This window comes from Rhinoraja longicauda, chromosome 29 (genome assembly GCF_053455715.1).
Source record: "Rhinoraja longicauda isolate Sanriku21f chromosome 29, sRhiLon1.1, whole genome shotgun sequence".
Taxonomy (NCBI): domain Eukaryota; kingdom Metazoa; phylum Chordata; class Chondrichthyes; order Rajiformes; family Arhynchobatidae; genus Rhinoraja; species Rhinoraja longicauda.
In genome coordinates this window covers 15517642-15535238 of record NC_135981.1, presented here as the reverse complement: position 1 = coordinate 15535238, position 17597 = coordinate 15517642, and the positions used below count along the sequence as shown (strand labels likewise).

The following is a 17597-nucleotide window of genomic DNA, read 5'->3' as shown; positions in this document are numbered from 1 at the left end:
CTGAAAATTCTTGCCTAATACCATTAAAATGGTACTTTGACCAACCTAGGCCTTCAACTTTTGGGCCACTCCTATTCTTTTCCATAACTCTTTAAAAACGAATATTATTATGGTCACAGGCCCACGAAGTGCTCCCCTTGAACACTTATTTCCTAAGAGACATTTGAGTTTTGCACCTTCTCTTCTATATATTGAACACACTCACTAAATTCTGTCCCATCCAAGTCCTTGGCACAATGTACAGTCCACAAGTGCTTTCACAGATGGATCTTGATGGGGCAAACTAGTGACTTGGCACAAATTGGCTTTGTATCTTGTCTGTCCACGGGTTGGTTGTGAATTCTGTATAATAAAACTCCAATAATCTTGCATAGTTGTGACTTTGGTAGTGGACTGCTGGTGGATTTTCCAGACTAGTGAATAATATTTCATATTAATTCCCCAAGACAATTTGAATTATTTTTTTATGATGTCACACATGATTCATAAGCATTATAATATAGCAGGTGCTATAAAGGGGAAGGTAGACGCTCCCGCCCCCACGAGTCTCGGGCAGATGATGCTCGTCAGCCTGGGAAGGCAGTCCATCTAGGAGAGGGAAAACTCTGGTCTAAAACCTCCATTACCTTGTGGCCATATCCAGTCATGGAAAAGGCTCCGGGAGTAAACCTCAAGAAAAATCCAGAGTCGGGGTCCCTAAGGCAGTTCGTTGTTGTCTGCAACCTCGTTCTGGCAGCTCCTGCTACGGCGCTGGTGCCAAACTGTAACGGCTCTGCTGTTCCTTTGGATCGATCAGCGAAGGGGAGAGGGGGGACGTGCTGCGTGGGCAACAGCCTGTCCTTCATATGACATCGCCCAGGTTTGCATCCGACCACACATCGACGCTGCTCTAGCCGAGGTTTGGAGCAAGCAGCCGACAACCAGGATGCATCACCCATGGTCAGCCATGACCGAGCGGGCCTTAGATAGACACATGATTCAGTATTATAATAAATTCACCGTAGAACATAGTAATTTTCAGGGGGTGTGGGAAAGGCAGAGGCTTCTCTCTGACTCAGGGAGCTGAGGAAACATTGCCTAAGAACCTAGTTGCTGAACTATTGAGATTTCCACATGGTCAGATAGTTGAATATTGGATTTTTACTGGATTAATTGCACTTTAAACATGCTACAGATGTCCCTGATATGCACACAATATGAAGAGAAATTTATTGATGCAAAGAGGTGAGAAATTAATCTTTGGCCCTGAGTACTTGCCAGTGTACTTGGAGGCCAATTCTCTGGATGCTTTCAAGAGAGAGTTAGATAGAGCTCTTAATGATAGCGGAGTCAGGGGGGATGATCAGCCATGATCACATTGAATGGCGGTGCTGGCTCGAAGGGCTGAATGGCCTACTCCTGCACCTATTGACTATTGTATTAGCTGCATGTTGTACTTCTGCACATTCGACTCCTTTTAGAGTCCATGGAATCAGACATGTGACGAGTACAATCTGTGACTGATTGCAGGTGTAGCCAAAGGCAATTCCTTCAAAAAATAACTTGAATATTGCCAAACACAAAGCTACTGTGCTGTATTTGAGAGATGCAAGAAACTGCAGATTCTGGAATCTTATATAATAATAATAATAAGCATTTATTTTATATAGCGCCTTATCGGGTGCTCAAAGCGCTTTACAAAAACAATCAACATAAAAACAAACAGACAAACTATCCTAACGGAAAAGCGGCGAATAAACAACGCCAGCGTCCTCTCCCAGCGTCCTCTCATCTTGATCAAAACAAAGTGCCAGAGGAACACGGCGGGTAAAGTAACATCTGTGGAGGGATTTGACAGGTGACTATTCGGGTCTGGACTGTTCTTCAATCCCACCTGAAATGTTACTTGTCCATTCCTTTCACAGATGTTGCCTGGCATGCTGAGTTCTTCTAGCACTTTGTTTATTGCATTATATTTAAGTTTTTTTCTATAAATTAAAAATCATTACTCTTAGAAATTGCTGAGAATGTTTTTGAGAATGACTTTTGTAACCATTGCATCAACTTCATCCCCATATGCTTTCTTTCTGCTAGAACTGCACCGAAGTGGTGGTAGTGCAGCCTGATGCTAATCCAATTAACACAGACTACAGAGGTGAGTTTAGAGTTAAAACTGAGCTATTTATATATTTATAGCACTGGATAGGCTTTTTGCATTTAACTATCAAAGTAAACTTTGTACAACCATTAACTTTAAGATTTGTTCGATATCCATTTATTGAAAAACTTCTGTTCCTCTAATTATTTGCAAATTGAGTCATAGTCACACAGCACAGAAACAAGCCCTTCGGCTCAACTCGACCATGTCCCCCAAGGTGCCCCATGTACGATTGTCCCATTTGCCCGGGTTTGTCCCATATCCCTCTAAACTGTTTCTATTCGTCTACCTATCTGAGTGTCTTTTAAATGCTATTTTTCATGCCAGTTGCAAACAAACATGTTTAATGCTCTTATTTTAGTACATTAACTATAATAGGATCAGGCACTTCAAGGTTTGATATTTATAGGCACAAGTGTTTACAGTTATAATGGTAATATTTAAGAGACTTTTATATCGGCACATGGATATAAGGTCTTAAGTGATAGTAGGGAATGGAGAGATATTGATCTTGTGTAGGCAGAGATTAGTTTAACCTGGTGTCATGTTGGAAGGAACTGCAGATGCTGGTTTAAACTGAAGATAGACACAAAATGCTGGAGTAGCTCAGCAGGACAGGCAGCATCTCTGGAGAGAAGGAATTCCTTCTCTCTTTAACAATGTCCTGAGTTATTCCAGCATTTTGTATCTAACCTGGTATGCTGCTTGGACATTTTACAACCCAGTTGTATGAATATGGATGTCTCTAGCTTCAAGTAACCCCTGCATTCCCACTCTCTCCATCCCTCCCAACCCAAGTCATACCAGCTTCAAAGTCGTCTTGTTGAGTCTCATTGTCACGTAACACACATCTAACAATGCCCTGTTTCCTTTATCATCGTTACTATTTTGCACATCTTTCATTCATCTGTTCTTTATCTCTGCTTCACCGTCTATATCTCTCGTTTCCCTTTCCCCTGACTCTTGGTCTGAAGAAGGGACTCGACCGGAAACATCACCTATTCCTTTTCTCCAGAGATGCTGTTACTCCAGCTTTTTGTGTCTCATGCTCTGTATGGACATTGTGAGCCAAAGACCTGTTCCTGTTCTATGTTCATAAGTGACATTTAAAAACCTTGTGAGCTGAATAGAGGAAAAGTAAGCCTTGATTTGAATGTTCAACTCCAATTCAAGGATTCTTTGCATTGTGTTGCTTTCTGTTATTTTACTCATTTAAACCAGGGTCTTGAATTGAATTAAACACCTCATTAAGAAATCCTATTTCGAGAAACACCTGATACTTAGCTTTAGTTATTGGTGTGATATTGAGGAATGAACGCCACATGACTGAACTGAACTAGCTTCTTCAAACATGTGTCTCGATGCCTTCCCTGGTGAGAGAGGTTGAAGGTTAGTTTAATCTGGTTAGGAAGCGATCTCTTTCGAAAGCTTGCATGCATGTTTTACTATCTGCTGAACCAAAGTTTGTTATTGATGATTACTCTTCTGAAGATCAATGTTAATTTTGATTTAATGGATGAAGATTGAATTCCTAATGCTTTAAACAAATTGACTTTGTTACAGCCATACAAAGACAGTACAATTGTATTGTGGTTTCCCGTGAATGGATTTTGGACGGTATTGCTTGCTATGAGAATCATCAATTAAAAGCTTATCTGATCTGCCTTCCAGACTGAGTCAGCACAATCTGGATCTTCTGAAGATGTATTTCTTATATGATTTGATTTATATATAATGTAAATAGATATATATGTTTAGGTATAATGTAAATAACAGATTTATGCACCAAGATAGCAAAATTCTGATAAATGCAGAGCAAAAGGATGCATTTTAAATATGATCTTTGGATCTATTTTGCAAATGCTTCATGTTAACACCTTATTCTGTGCTAGATGTTAAGTCATGAAAATAATTTGATTGTTTTAAAACAAAATTTATGATCTATGGCAAGTGTGGAATGTAAGCCTCAATGGTTAGTGCACATTCTATGTGATAAATTCAGCCTAGGAAATGGAGGAAAATATTGTACAATTGCACAATAAATGCTACACTCTATAAAGTTTGTAATCAATTGCACTGGTAAATTTTATCAGGTACAGTTTTACTGACAAATAAGATTATTTTTAGTTGTCTGTATCTTTGTATTTGACCACAAATGTAATCTGTTATACTTCCCAGCTTTCTGTAGCTGCAGAATTCTTTCATTCAAGAAACCTTGCAATGTCTGTCCCATTTTGCGACTGTATCTTTCCTCTACTGTTCCCACCCCTGACATCCAGGCCAGGAGGAGGAAGGAATGGCCACTGATGTTCCTGTCGGATTGTTAAAAACTGTTTATTTTAACCTGCTCATGGAATCTGAATCTATCAACATTTTGTTTCCTTAATGCAGAATCTCATTCTGAATGCATAATTAACTTTACTAAAATGATAAATTTAAGACTGCATCAAATTTAACACACAAGATTATTTGTTTCCCCCATTCCAGTTAAAATAGCAAAAACTATTAATCATTTACAATATTCCTTCCCTGGTATACTGCAGATATTACTGCATACTTCCATGTATTTCTTCTGAGTTTATTTTTGTGAAACATTGTTATCTTCCCACACCAATGGCTATTGAGAGCCAATGTCTGCAGGAATTTGACATAATATGGTGGATGAACATCCATCCTTTACACGGTTGTGTGATGTAACAGTTCCTGTACCCATCCTTGGAATAAATTTATTTGGCTCCACATGATTCTAATTTGATTAACAAACCAAATTTCACTTTATTTGTTAAATATACTGACTACGTTTTGTGTTCTATGATCTGATTTCTGTATTCCAAATTTTTAACTTTGCATAAATCTGCTCTAATTACCATTCAGTTACCTCTTGGGTCAGTGATGATCTTGTGCCCTGAATTTTTTTTTTCATATGTCAACAATTTCAAGTCGAGAGTTTGATAACGTGATGAGCCTAAATGAAAGATTTAGACTCTCTATTCTGTAATTAAGATCATTTTGCAAAAGTTTGATTGAAATTCTAATGTAATGAGTTCTTGTGCCACAGTATATTCTCCAAAGGCATTTTGAGGGCATTAGTCGCATTGTGATAATCTGTACCCATTGTAATTAAACCAGTGACAAATTTGACAGAACTACTGAAAACAAAATCCTCATTAGACAACCCCCTTACTCTGTTTTCAAAATCCTGTCTACTGTCAGCAGAAATCTTCCATGGAAGGTTTTCACTTGAAAACTTCAGTGAATTTTTCTCGTTCCAAATTGTGCAATTTGTGTAGAAAGGAAAAAATATAAAGACAGAGCAAGATTTTTAAAGATACAGCAAGAGCAATATCGGAAGAACTGTTTCCCAGAATTTGCTGCTGTCTTGAGAAGTGCCCGAGTTCTGAAGAACTCCTCTGAAACATGGCTAAATTGAGGATTGTTGGTGGTATATTGATGATCTAAGGCAGGTTCTTATCACAACATTCTGGTCTATGACACCAGTTGCTTTTTCAAATATAGTGAGGGGAAAATAAGCTTATTGTACATGTAACAGTTCTTTTGTACTGAGATGTAACATATAATGCTTTGTAAAATGTTATTCAATTGATGATTAAAACCAATGAATATCATTCTATCTGAGCAGCCTTTTATATATTTAATTCAGCCTAATTTGAATAGTGCAAAGCCTCACTTAGCAAAGTCTTTCAATTGTATTTGTGTTGCTAACCGACTGCAATCAACTGCAGGTAAGTCATACAAGAAAGATAAATTAAACTTATTTCTTCTTGCTTTCTATGATACATATATGCTGTGGGAAGGAAGCTGCCTGAAGTTAATGAATGGGCAACTATGTAATTAAAAATGAGGTTGTTACCCTGGATGCAAATTATTAAACGTTACTATTTCTTAAAAAATAAAGCATACTTAATTGTACGTGTGTGCATTCAATGACACAGTAACGTTCTGATGCAAGGTCATTAACCTGAAACATTAAGACTCCTTTGCTCCTCACAAATATTCCCTAATCTGCCAATGAACATTTCCATGATTTTCTGCATTTTAATTTGATTTCTAGAATCTACAATATTTTGCGTGGGTAAAATAGTATCTTGCCGGTTGGTTTCACTGTTTCAGTTGTGGCGTATTCCATCTTTGGTTTCCGCAAAGGGTATGTTACTGATCTTGTTCTGATCTTAAATAAATGTTACAGCTCACTCGGTAGTGTCTCAATAATCTTTCTCTTCTCGAGCAGCAGTGGTCGTGTCTGCGGCTGCGACTCGCCTGCAGTCTGTCTCTCCCTTCTTTGTCTTATCGTTAATGTTAGATGTATGTGATAGTCTATTTTTACTTGTATTATGTGGCGGGGGGGAAACATTTTTTAAATCACTTCGACGGAGATGCGACTTTTTTTCCGTGTCGTATTTCCGTTCGCGCTGCGGCCTAACATCGAGGAGCTGGGCGACCTCCAGCTGGGATCCACCTTGTGGGCTCCGGTTGCAGAGCCTGTGGACTCGTGGAGCTGGCTGACTTTCGGAGGCGGTGGTGGCACTGCTATTGTGGCTGCAACTCGATTTTCGGAGGCTTCGGCCGCGGGCCCTGTGGTCTGTAACAACGGGAGCTCGCAGGTCCCTGGTTGGCGACCGAGTTTTCAGGAGCTCCAGCCACAGCAGCTTCGTCCGCCCCGAATCGCAAGGGTTGAATCGGCCTGTTCGCAGGACCTTTCATCGCCCGGCTCGGCCGCGGGATCTTCCATCGCCCGGCAGGGGTTCAATATCGGGAGCCTCGATCGCCTCGACGCAGCAGTTTGACTGCGGGAGAAGAATCAAGGAAGAGATAAGACATTTTTTACCTTCCGTCACAGTGAGGAGGTGCCTGAAGGAGAAGTCACTTTGATGGATGTTTATGTTAAATTTATGTAATTGTGTGTTTTGTTTGCTTTTTATTGTTATGACTGTATTGTAACAGCATTTCGTTCAATTTTTTTTGAATGACAATTCAATAGTATGGTTTATGATGACATTGGATTTTATGCACATTGCATTGCGCCAAAGAAAAGCTTATTCTTGTTTAATGTTGAAACAAATCCAACTATTAAATGGCTACCCTGTTCAAAGATTTAATTCATTTGAAATTTTGTCTGCCTTTTCTAATCTCTTCTCTGCATTTCACCATAAAAAGTTGCCTGAGATGATTTATTGTGGAAATATGAGTTAAAGTGGGGAATTGTTACAAGGTGTGGCCAGTAGGATTTAAGGAGCACAATGAGAGAGGTGGAATGTTGGTGTGGAGTTTTGCTACCTAGACAAAGGTATTTCTGCCAGTACTGGGGTGAAATCAATGAGCAGAGGTTTGATTAGAGGAGGGGGGAAGCATTAAGTGTTGTATAGTTGGAAAAGTAATGTTATTGTAGAACACCAATTTGCATTAATTGAGAACTTCAACCTTTAAAGATTCGGGATCAAAGTAATTAATGAGCAGGTTGGATTGAATAAAGGTAACAAGTTTTTCATGATATGAAGCAAAGGTGGCTAGACAGTAGGCCTTTGGTTAATTGAGTGGAAATGGCAGCAGGTATGATTTAAGAGCTTCAGGGCACTTTCATCTAACGATAGCCGGTAATTAAATGTGACCATGCAAATAGTCAAGGATATTTATATTAAGGCAAAGAATGTAAAAAAGGTCTATGCAATACAATACAATATATCTTTATTGTCATTGTACAGGGGTACAACGAGATTGGGAATGCGCCTCCCATACGATGCAATAAATTAATCAGCTAGTCAGTATTAATTTAAACAACCCAATGAAACAAATTATAACAGTTTTAAAACAGGATAAAGTGCAAGTAGATCTGCCGATTCACTGTGCGATGTGACCATCTGGCTCAGCAGGACCGGTTCATAGCAGCTATGGCCCTGGGGATGAAGCTGTTCCTGAGTCTGGAGGTGCAGGCGTAGAAGGCCTTGTATCGTCTGCCCGATGGTAGAAGTTCGAACAGACTGTTGCAGGGGTGTGAAGAGACTTTGTGGATGCTGGTGGCTTTTCTGAGGCATCGTGTGTTGTAGATGCCCTCCAAGGCTGGAACACATTAATGCAACACATTAATGGGCCAACTGTTGTGTTTGACATCCCTTTAAAGGAGGAATGTAAAACAACTAGTATAAAGGTGCACAGCCTAGATATGTTTTTTAAAAAGCAACAAAGTGCTGGAGTAACTGCGGGTCAGGCAGCGTCGCTGGAGAACATGGATAGGTGACTTCAGTTCTGGACCCTGAGATATGTTGAGAATGAAGAGATGTGAATCTTAATTGGCACTACTGTAGATTTTGAAAAACTTAGATTTTTCTCAATTCACTCGTCAGATGGTAATCAATTGTAAGTATTATTAATTGCAAAGGCAAGGCAAAACTTTTTAAAGAGTAATTAGAACATAGAATTATTGCCCATAAACTGTTGAAGCTGAAGGATGTAATGGGGGATTCTCCATTTGGAAGCTGATATTTAGGAAGTGATAATGGCATGTATAATTTAATAGGATTGGATAAAGTTGGCATGGATTTACAGAAGGAAATTGATCTTTAAACTTTTTTTAGGTGCGGGCAAAAAAAGGGGGACCTTAATATATCTGGACTTTCAGATGGTCGTTGATTAATGTGCACTATATTTGACTATTAAACTGGAGTACTCTGCAAAGGGAGAAGAGGTAAATGTACTGGCATGGATTGAGTACGAAAAATCGTGTTGTTTTCAGGTTAGGAGGCTGACAAAATGATGCAGGGATAAATGCTGGCACCCACAAGTGATTCACAATCAATAATGTGGGTGAGGATATGTAATATATCCAAGTTTGCCAATGATATGAAGCTAGGTGGCAGTGTGGGCTGTGAGATGAATGCCAAAAGGCTTAGTGGGTATGGACTGGCGGTATAAATGGGCAGTGTGTGTGGCAGTTGAAAATAAATGAGATTTGGTATTTTAAAAAAGCTACCTTCAACTACTTAGTTGAAAAACAAAGGCAAATGTATTTTTTTTAAGAGGGGAAGGATTGCAAGTTGGTGTTAAAGGGATCTGACTCCTTGTATATGACTCACTGAAAGTTAATGTTCAGTAAGCAATTAAGAAGGCAAAGTGCAGATTCAAGGAACTGCAGATGCTGGTTTACAAAAAAACGCAATGCTGGAGTAACTCAGTGGGTCAGGCAGCATCTCTGGATAGTTGATGTTTTTGGGTTGGAACCCTTCAGACTGGTTGCGGTGGTGGGGGAGAAAGCTGGAAGAATGTCTGGCAATTGATAGGTGGGGAGGGGATGGGGATTGAATGGCAAATGGATGGACAATGGCCAGAGAAGAAAGGACAAAATGAGGGAAGGATAGAAGAGGCACAGAATTGAGAAGCCAGAAAAAGGAATTATAGGTGGTCACAAAATCCTGGAGTATCTCATCGGGACAGGCAGCATCTCTGGAGAGAAGGAATGGATTACTTTTTGGGTCGAGACCCTTCTTCAGACTTGTCAGGGGAAAGGGAAACGAGAGATAGAACAAATGAATGAAAGATATGCAAAAAAAATAAAGATGATAAAGGAAACAGGCCATTGTTTGCTAGGTGAGAACGGGAACCTGGTGCGACTTGGATGGGGGGAGGAAGGGAGTGCAGGGGTTACTTGAAGTTCGAGAAATCAATATTCATACCACTGGGTTTTAAGCTGCCAAAGCGGAATATGATATGCTGTTCCTCCAATTTGTGATCAGCCTCACTGACAAGGGCTGGAACCTAGGACGGAAAGGTCAGTGTGGGAATTGGAAGGGGAATTAAAGTGTTTAGCAACTGGGAGATCAGGTAGGTCCAGTCGGATTGAGCAAAGGTGTTCAGCAAAATGACCGTCCAGTCTATGTTTGGTCTCGCCGATGTATAAGCGTCCACATCTTGAACACCGGATACAGTAGGTAAGGGGCCTTGTATATACAGTGTTGATGCTTAGTAGAGCATTGTAAATGTAGAAGGTAGACACAAAATGCTGGAGTAACTCAGCTGGACAGGCAGCATCTCTGGAGAGAAGGAATGGGTGACATTTTGGGTCGAGACCCTTCAGACTGATGTCTGGGGAGTGGGCGGGACAGAGATAGAATGTAGTCGGAAACAGTAAGACTGGTGGGAGAACTGGGAAGGGGGAGGGGATGGAGAGAGTGGGAAAGCAAGGGCAATTTGAAGTTAGAGGTCAGTGTTCATACCATTGGGGTGTAAGCTACCCAAGCGAAATATGAGGTGCTGTTCCTCCAATTTGTGATGGGTTTCACTCTGACAATGGAGGAGGCCCAGGACAGAAAGGTCAGATTGGGAGTGGGAGTTAAAGTGCTGAGCAACCGGGAGATCAGGCAGGTTAAGGCGGACTGAGCGGAGGTGTTCAACGAAACGATCACCGAGCCTGCGCTTGGTCTCACTGGTGTACAAGTGCTGACACCTGGAACAGTGGATACAGTAGATGAGATTGGAGGAGGTGCAAGTGAATCTCTGCCTCACCTGAAAAGACTCGGGGTCCTTGGATGGAGTCGAGGGGGGAGGTAAAGGGACAGGTGTTGCATCTTCTGCGGTTGCAGGGGAAAGTACCTGGGGAGGGGGTGGTTTGGGTGGGAAGGGACGAGTTGACCAGGGAGTTGCAGAGGGAATGGTCTCTACGGAAAGCAGAAAGGGGTGGAGATGGGAAAATGTGGCCAGTAGTGGGATTCCCGTTGGAGGTGGTGAAAATGTTGGAGGATTATATGCCTTATGCGACGGCTGATGGGGTGGAAGGTGAGGACAAGGGGGACTCTGTCCTTGTTACGAATGGGGGGAGGGGGAGCAAGAGCGGAGCTGTGGGATGTTGAGGAGACCCTGGTGAGAGCCTCATCTATAATGGAAGAGGGGAACCCCTGTTTCCTAAAGAAGAGGATATCTCCGATGTCCTGGTATGGAAACCTGATCCTGGGTGCAGATGTGGAGGAATTGGGGGTAGGGGATAGAGTCTTGTAAATACTGGTTTACACAAAAAACACAAAGTGCTGGAGTAACTCAGCGGGTCAGGTAGCATCTCTGGAGAAGGTGGATAGGTTACAAAGTGTTTTCCAGAGATGCCTGACCGGCTGAGTTACTCCAGCAATTTGTGTCCTTTTTTGGATGCTCAGTGATTGAGTAAGTATATTCAAGATAAAATAGTTTATTTGGATTTTTATAGAAAAATGATGTTCCCTTTCATCTGTTCCATACTGGGGCTTCTCAGTAGATGAGAAAATGTAGTTTAATGCAAGGTAAAATTATATCTTGATGCAGCCTAACAGGTCTGTTAACGAAATAACACACAGATAAATAAGCAATAATCAATAATACACAAATTAATAACAGTGATAATGGGTAACCATAAATAGTGTAAAACCAAAGTCCCAATCCATTAGAAGATTGTAGTTGCTGAGATGCCTAATAAGATCACTTCAGTGTGATCACCCAAAATAATGGTGATAATTTTGAAATTAATGTTTCATTTAAACTACCTTTTGAAAGAGTAAAGAATGGCAATTTTGTTTTTCTCCACAGATGAAGTTGCTTGGTTAATGACACAATCCAGAAATCTGTTGCAATGTAAGTAATTGCTCATGATGTAATTGTAGTAACAGGGAAATTATTTTATGGTCAACTGGTTATGGAGTGAAATTGCCCCTGCATGATTAGAATCGGTGTGTGATGAGCATTAATGCTGCATTATGGCAATGGTGTCATTAAGTGTGTCGACTAGGCATCTGGGGCTGCATTTTGACAATCTTAACATCTGCACAATTCATTAACTTTCTATAAAACTCTGAATAAGTATCTTATTCATATGTATTCTCCAGTCTGATGCCATCATAGCAACTTTAAAATGCAATTTGCTCCATTTTGCTTGCTTTTTTGTGTGGTTATAGTGTGTCAATTTGTCCCATCAGATGTTCCAAGCTGCTGTTGTTCAATGTCCTGAGGAGATGTTCTTTATTATACAAAGATCAGCATTTGCTTTTCCTGAATCATCTTTTCATTGCATCTGCATTCGAGAACCCAGAATTCTGCATTCAAATTGATTACCTCTGAACCTTCTGCCTCGCAACTAAAATTCATATAAGACAACTAAATATGGTCATACAATTAATCAAAATTTGCAATTGAGTTCCGAGTCTTTTCGCGCCAACAGTTGGGTGTTTAATTATCATATGTATTAGCAATAGAACAATTAAGTTCATGTTGCAGCTTAACAGGCCTGTTAACACAATAAATATCTTATCATCCAATAAATTAATAATCAGTCATACTAGGTAACCAGACGATCGTGCACAACTAATGTCCATAATGCAACTGAAACAATATCAGAAGACCAGGTTGTGGTTAGTGTAGGAAGGAACTGCAGATGCTGGTTTACACCGAAAATAGACATGAAATGTTGGTATAATGCAGTGGGACAGACAGCATCTCTGGAAAGAAGGAATGGGTAACATTTCTGGTCTAAAGAAGGGTCTCAACCCGAAACGTCACCCGTTCCTTCTGTCCAGAGATGCTGCCTGTCCCGCTGAGTTACTCCAGCACTTTGTGTCTCAGTTGTGCTTGGTGTTGTGCAATGTTCAAGAATTTGATGCTTGCTAGGAAGAAGCTGTTCTTGAACTTGGGTTTGCAGGCTCCTGGTCCTTCTTCCCAATGTTAGTAATGCCTAAGTGAGTGTACCTGGAGAATACAACTACTGGCAAGAAAGAGCAATTTCTCGTTTCTAACCTATTATGTTGTGAGGTTCCCTTTCATCTGTTCCATACTGGGGCTTCTCAACATATTCTTCAAAACCTGTATTTTTTCTCTTATAATTTGAGGCTTCAACCCTCCAATAATACTATTTATCCTTCCACTTAAACATTAAACAGTGTATTTTTTGAAGCAATTTTATTTGAGGCAAATGGATGCATTTCTGTGATTGTAATTGTTGCTCACAGTGGCTTTGGCTAAATGTCTGACTTACAAAGGCTTTTAATTTTTCTCCACATAATCAATCTGACTTGTGAAGAAGTGATCACTCATTTTTGATTATGATTTCCAGCATCTGCCGAGTCTTGCCTTTCAAATTTGACATTGAACTTTTTTCCAAACTCCGAGTGCTATCGCTACGAAGTTTGTACGTTCTCCCTGTGACCGGGTGGGTTTTCTCCAGGTATTCAGATTTCCTCCCACATTCCAAAGACGTGTAGGTTAATTGGCTTCTGTAAATTGTCTGTAGTGTGCAGGATAGAACTAGTTTGTATGGGTGATCGCTGGTCGGCGTGGACTCGATGGGCCGAAGGGCTTGTTTCCATACTGTTTCTCTAAAATAAACCCACAATCACACTAGCTTCACCATGGACATATTTGAACATCAGAAACATTTGCCAGTTAATATTGGTAGTTCACGAGCATGTGCGTGAAAATTAATTGGTTTTGACGATTTCTCTGGATCACAGCTGATCCTTCCAGTCTGAGCTCCACAGATTCCATTTGGTAAATGCTCTCAATCCATTTAGTACACACTTATTTAATCAATCATTTATCAAGTTTATTTACAGCATTCAATTTGAGGCCAGTCTTTCTAGGATATAGATTTTTTCAAAACTAAGAAGCTTCTATGTATGGAGTGTTGCAAAGCATAGTATTCTATTTCATAGTTGTTCAATAATTTGAGTTTCAGACCTGTCCTACTACCTGTTTTCCAAATTGAGCATAGGTGGTGTCAGTGTATAATTTTATAGCTTGTTTTAGGCCAGAATCTTGGCTGGAAATTGCAAGAAATTGTTGCCAGTTTGAATCTTCCTTTGATGGGTTCATTGGAGTGGAAAGGCATACAGAGCTGTGAGCAGTGTAGCAGCTGTTATACAGTCCTCTTTCTAATTTCACTGATAAACTAGAATTATGCAAATACAATTAATTGACTGTCTGACGTCTGCAGCCGAGACTATACTGATTTTTCTGGCAAACGCCCAAGACCCATTTTATTCAACGTTGTTACTTTTTTTTTAAAATACAACCACAAGAAATGGGATGTTTCCTGGTTCCAGGTGTTGGGCGCTGCACTTTGATCAGCAGCTGGTAGAAATTTGGTGTGTGATCCTTTATAATGTTCCATTGTCATTTGTACAATAAATTCTGGTCAAGGGCAATTCAGGAATTCAAAATGGACGACTGTGTGTGTGTGTGTGTGTATGTGTTTCCTACATCTCCTAATGTACACCTGAAACTGATTTAATGAAATGCAAAGATTTTATTTGAGGGCAAAGAGCTGGTCCTACACCTTTCCTCCTTGCCTCCACCTCCACCTCCACCGGAGTAACATAGAACGGTACAGCATTGGGACAAACCCTGCAACCCACAATGTCTGAGCTGAACATGACGCCAAGGTAATCTAATTATCCATGCCGTATCTCTAAATTCAACACTAAACTCCTTGTGATCTATACGCCTCCAATCCCTGCATAGCCATGTGCCACTGTCGTATCTGTATTATCACCATCCCTGGTAGTGCGTTCTGTGTACTCTCCACCCTCTGTGTAAAGAAACTTGTCCTGCACATGTTTTAAACATTCCCACTCGTCTTAAAATCATGCCCTCTTCTCTTTTTTTTTTTTTTTAAATTTTTTTATTAAGAAATATGACACATGAAAATGAAAAACAATGTCAGTTCAATGATGAGAATCACAGTCAAAGGATAGAAACAAAAATGGCAATACTACAATCAAACTACTGTGTATCTCAATAGATTGAAATAAAAACTAGTCATACTTTCTGTGTTTCAAAGATATAATGAAACAAAGCAAAACAAAAGACAAAAAAAAAAGACCCAGCGTATACTTTTATTCTTCCCCATTTCTCTATCATCTGCAGGCCCAAAACAAAGTCATCACCAGTTAATATTCTGACCCCACAATAGACAATAGGTGCAGGAGTAGGCCATTTGTCCCTTCGAGCCAGCACTGCCATTCAATGTGATCATGGCTGATCATCCACAATCAGTACCCTGTTCCTGCCCTCTCCCCATACCCCCTGACTCCAGTATCATTAAGAGCTCTATCTAACTCGAAAATGAAAAACAATTGGGGAAAGAAAAACTGTGTTGAAGTTTCATATCTCAGCATAGGAGTTGTGATTACACTATAGGAATAATGGAACACCTGGGGCCTCCAAACATGTACTGAGATTGCATCAAGAGAAGATAATTATGGTGGTCAATATTTGAAATTGTGTCTAGCCAGGCATAAGGAACATCAAATGTCAATTTCCAATTTGTTGACCATAGCATTGAACCAACAGGCTCTAATTTTGTGGCCAGTGTTATTACTTGTGATTAAATGCCAAACATGATTATCAACACTTATTAAATTATTTTTATTTATTGTGGTCATGGTCATGATGAAAATGTTTGTTTTTCCCTACAGATTCTAAAATAGCTTTTATGGTATGTTGCTTCTGAATACATTTGGACTTTAAGTTTCCAACTATTCTGGATTGGATCCCAAGCCCCTCAGAACACCTGCCTTGAAATGGGAATAATTCACTGAACCAACACTTCAATTGCGGAAGTCGTGATTTTGGATACCTGTGCTAAAACCTCCTGTTAGTTCAGTCACAAAACAACAGAAGGCCCTTAAATTTGTCCTGCATTTTGAAAGTATTTGAGTGGCTCCAATTTAAACTTCACTGTGTCTCGAACTCCACTCCTGAAAATCTAATATCCTTCCCCCCCCCCTCCATTCAAAAAACATAAAAAGCATGCTCGTAGTTTTGAAAAGCAGCAATTGCCTCCCAAAATATCATCACCATGGTATCACATGCAAATTTTGTAATTTAGAACTCGCTGACATTACAACAATTAAACAAAGATAATTTTTTTTAAATTAAGTTGAATTTTGCAAAACACAATCAAGGATTGATTTGTAACCAGAATTCAATGAATATATAATTTGTTCAAAATGCCGCTGTCACTGATTTCCCCTGCAACGCTTTTATTTTCTTATCATACATATGCCGTGTGTTAAGATGACAGGTCTCTAGAGACCTCCAGGCAATCAGTGCCTCTCTGGGTCTGGACCTGATGATAATTACACTTCTTTTCAGATCACTTAATATTGTAACCCAACATTATATTGTCAAAGAGAACCCAGCCTACCTTTAACAGCATGTTTTGATGGAAAAGTAATTTGAAATGTCTCCCACAATGAGAGATCCAGTGGATTTTTTTAATCAGAGTTACTTTGCCACTAAGGGTCGACATAATTGAGGTTCACATCAAAAAGGGGTGGGATAACTGTTCTAAATGACAGATTAAGATTGAGATTTCATTTAACAGGTCGGTCATTTCTCACTGCCGCTGAAATCTTGTGTTGATTATGATGTGATGCTCATTCAGAGTCGGCTGCAAGCATTTTCATCTGATTGATGTGACTTGAAAATAATAGTGTGGGTAGGCACAGGAACATTTTGTACTCTAAGTGGTAGGCATGAACTCTCAATATTAAAAGGTTGCTCGAATTGATCATAAATAATTATAAATCTTAATTGGACTATTCTTCGAGTAAACCAATAAGTTTGGATAAATAAATAATATTCCAGCTGACTTGTATTGCAGGCAATGACCCTTTTCACCCCAGTCATTCTCTCTCCTCTCCTCTCCTATGGAGCAGAAGGTACAGTGGTTTGAAAGCACAAACCATCTAACTCAGGAACAGTCTCTTTCTCATTGTTAACAGACTACTCCTCCAAATAAGTTAACGGGTAGTCCAGATCTTCCAACCTACCTCATTGTGGATCTTGGATATTTTCACTCTGACTGTACTTCTGTCATACTATGTTTTTCACTCTGGTATTTTTCTCTTTGCACTACCTGTTGTACTTGTGGATTTTGCCCATCAAGCCTTCAGTGGTTGCAGGGACTGTTCTGGTTCCACTACTTTCACTTCCCGTTGACTTAGAAGCAGAATAAAGAGAGAGGGAACATAAGGTACAGTGCCTCAGTTTGTTCTGACCTTTGCTACGCTTTGGATAGGTTACAGCAACATAGACCTGTGCAGCCCCAACAGGTTATTCATCCCAACTTATCCATGCCGAACAAGTTGCATGACAGAGCTAGTCCTCTCATTTTTGACTCCCCTACCCTTGGAAAAGACTGTGGCCATTATGATTTTATATACCTCTCTAAGATCATTCTTCGGCCCTCTGGTGAAATATGACCCAGTGTCCCCATATAACTCAAAACCGCCGCACATAGCAGCCTTAAATCTTCTCCGTACCCCTTCCAGTTTAATGACAACTTTCCTACAGCAACATGACCAGAGTCTTGGGTAGCTTTTAACCCAGCCGGATGAAAGTTGATTTCTCTAATTTCTCTCTCTCTCTCTCTCTCTCTCTCTCTCTCTCTCTCTCTCTCTCTCTCTCTCTCTCTCTCTCTCTCTCTCTCTCT

General features: G+C 40.1%; 1 protein-coding gene across 2 annotated transcripts in view; it reads left to right on the top strand.

Moving 5' to 3' along the window:
• The window catches only part of LOC144607482 (breast cancer type 1 susceptibility protein homolog), a 70867-nt gene extending 64974 nt beyond the window's left edge, over positions 1–5893 (top strand). For both annotated transcript variants that reach the window (XM_078424356.1, XM_078424357.1), the window contains 2 exons: positions 2074–2134; positions 3701–5893. In XM_078424356.1, coding sequence (XP_078280482.1) covers positions 2074–2134; positions 3701–3813 — 174 coding nt within the window. In that variant the 3' untranslated portion in view covers positions 3814–5893. The remainder of the gene's footprint in view (positions 1–2073; positions 2135–3700) is intronic.
• The last annotated feature ends 11704 nt before the right edge of the window (positions 5894–17597 follow it).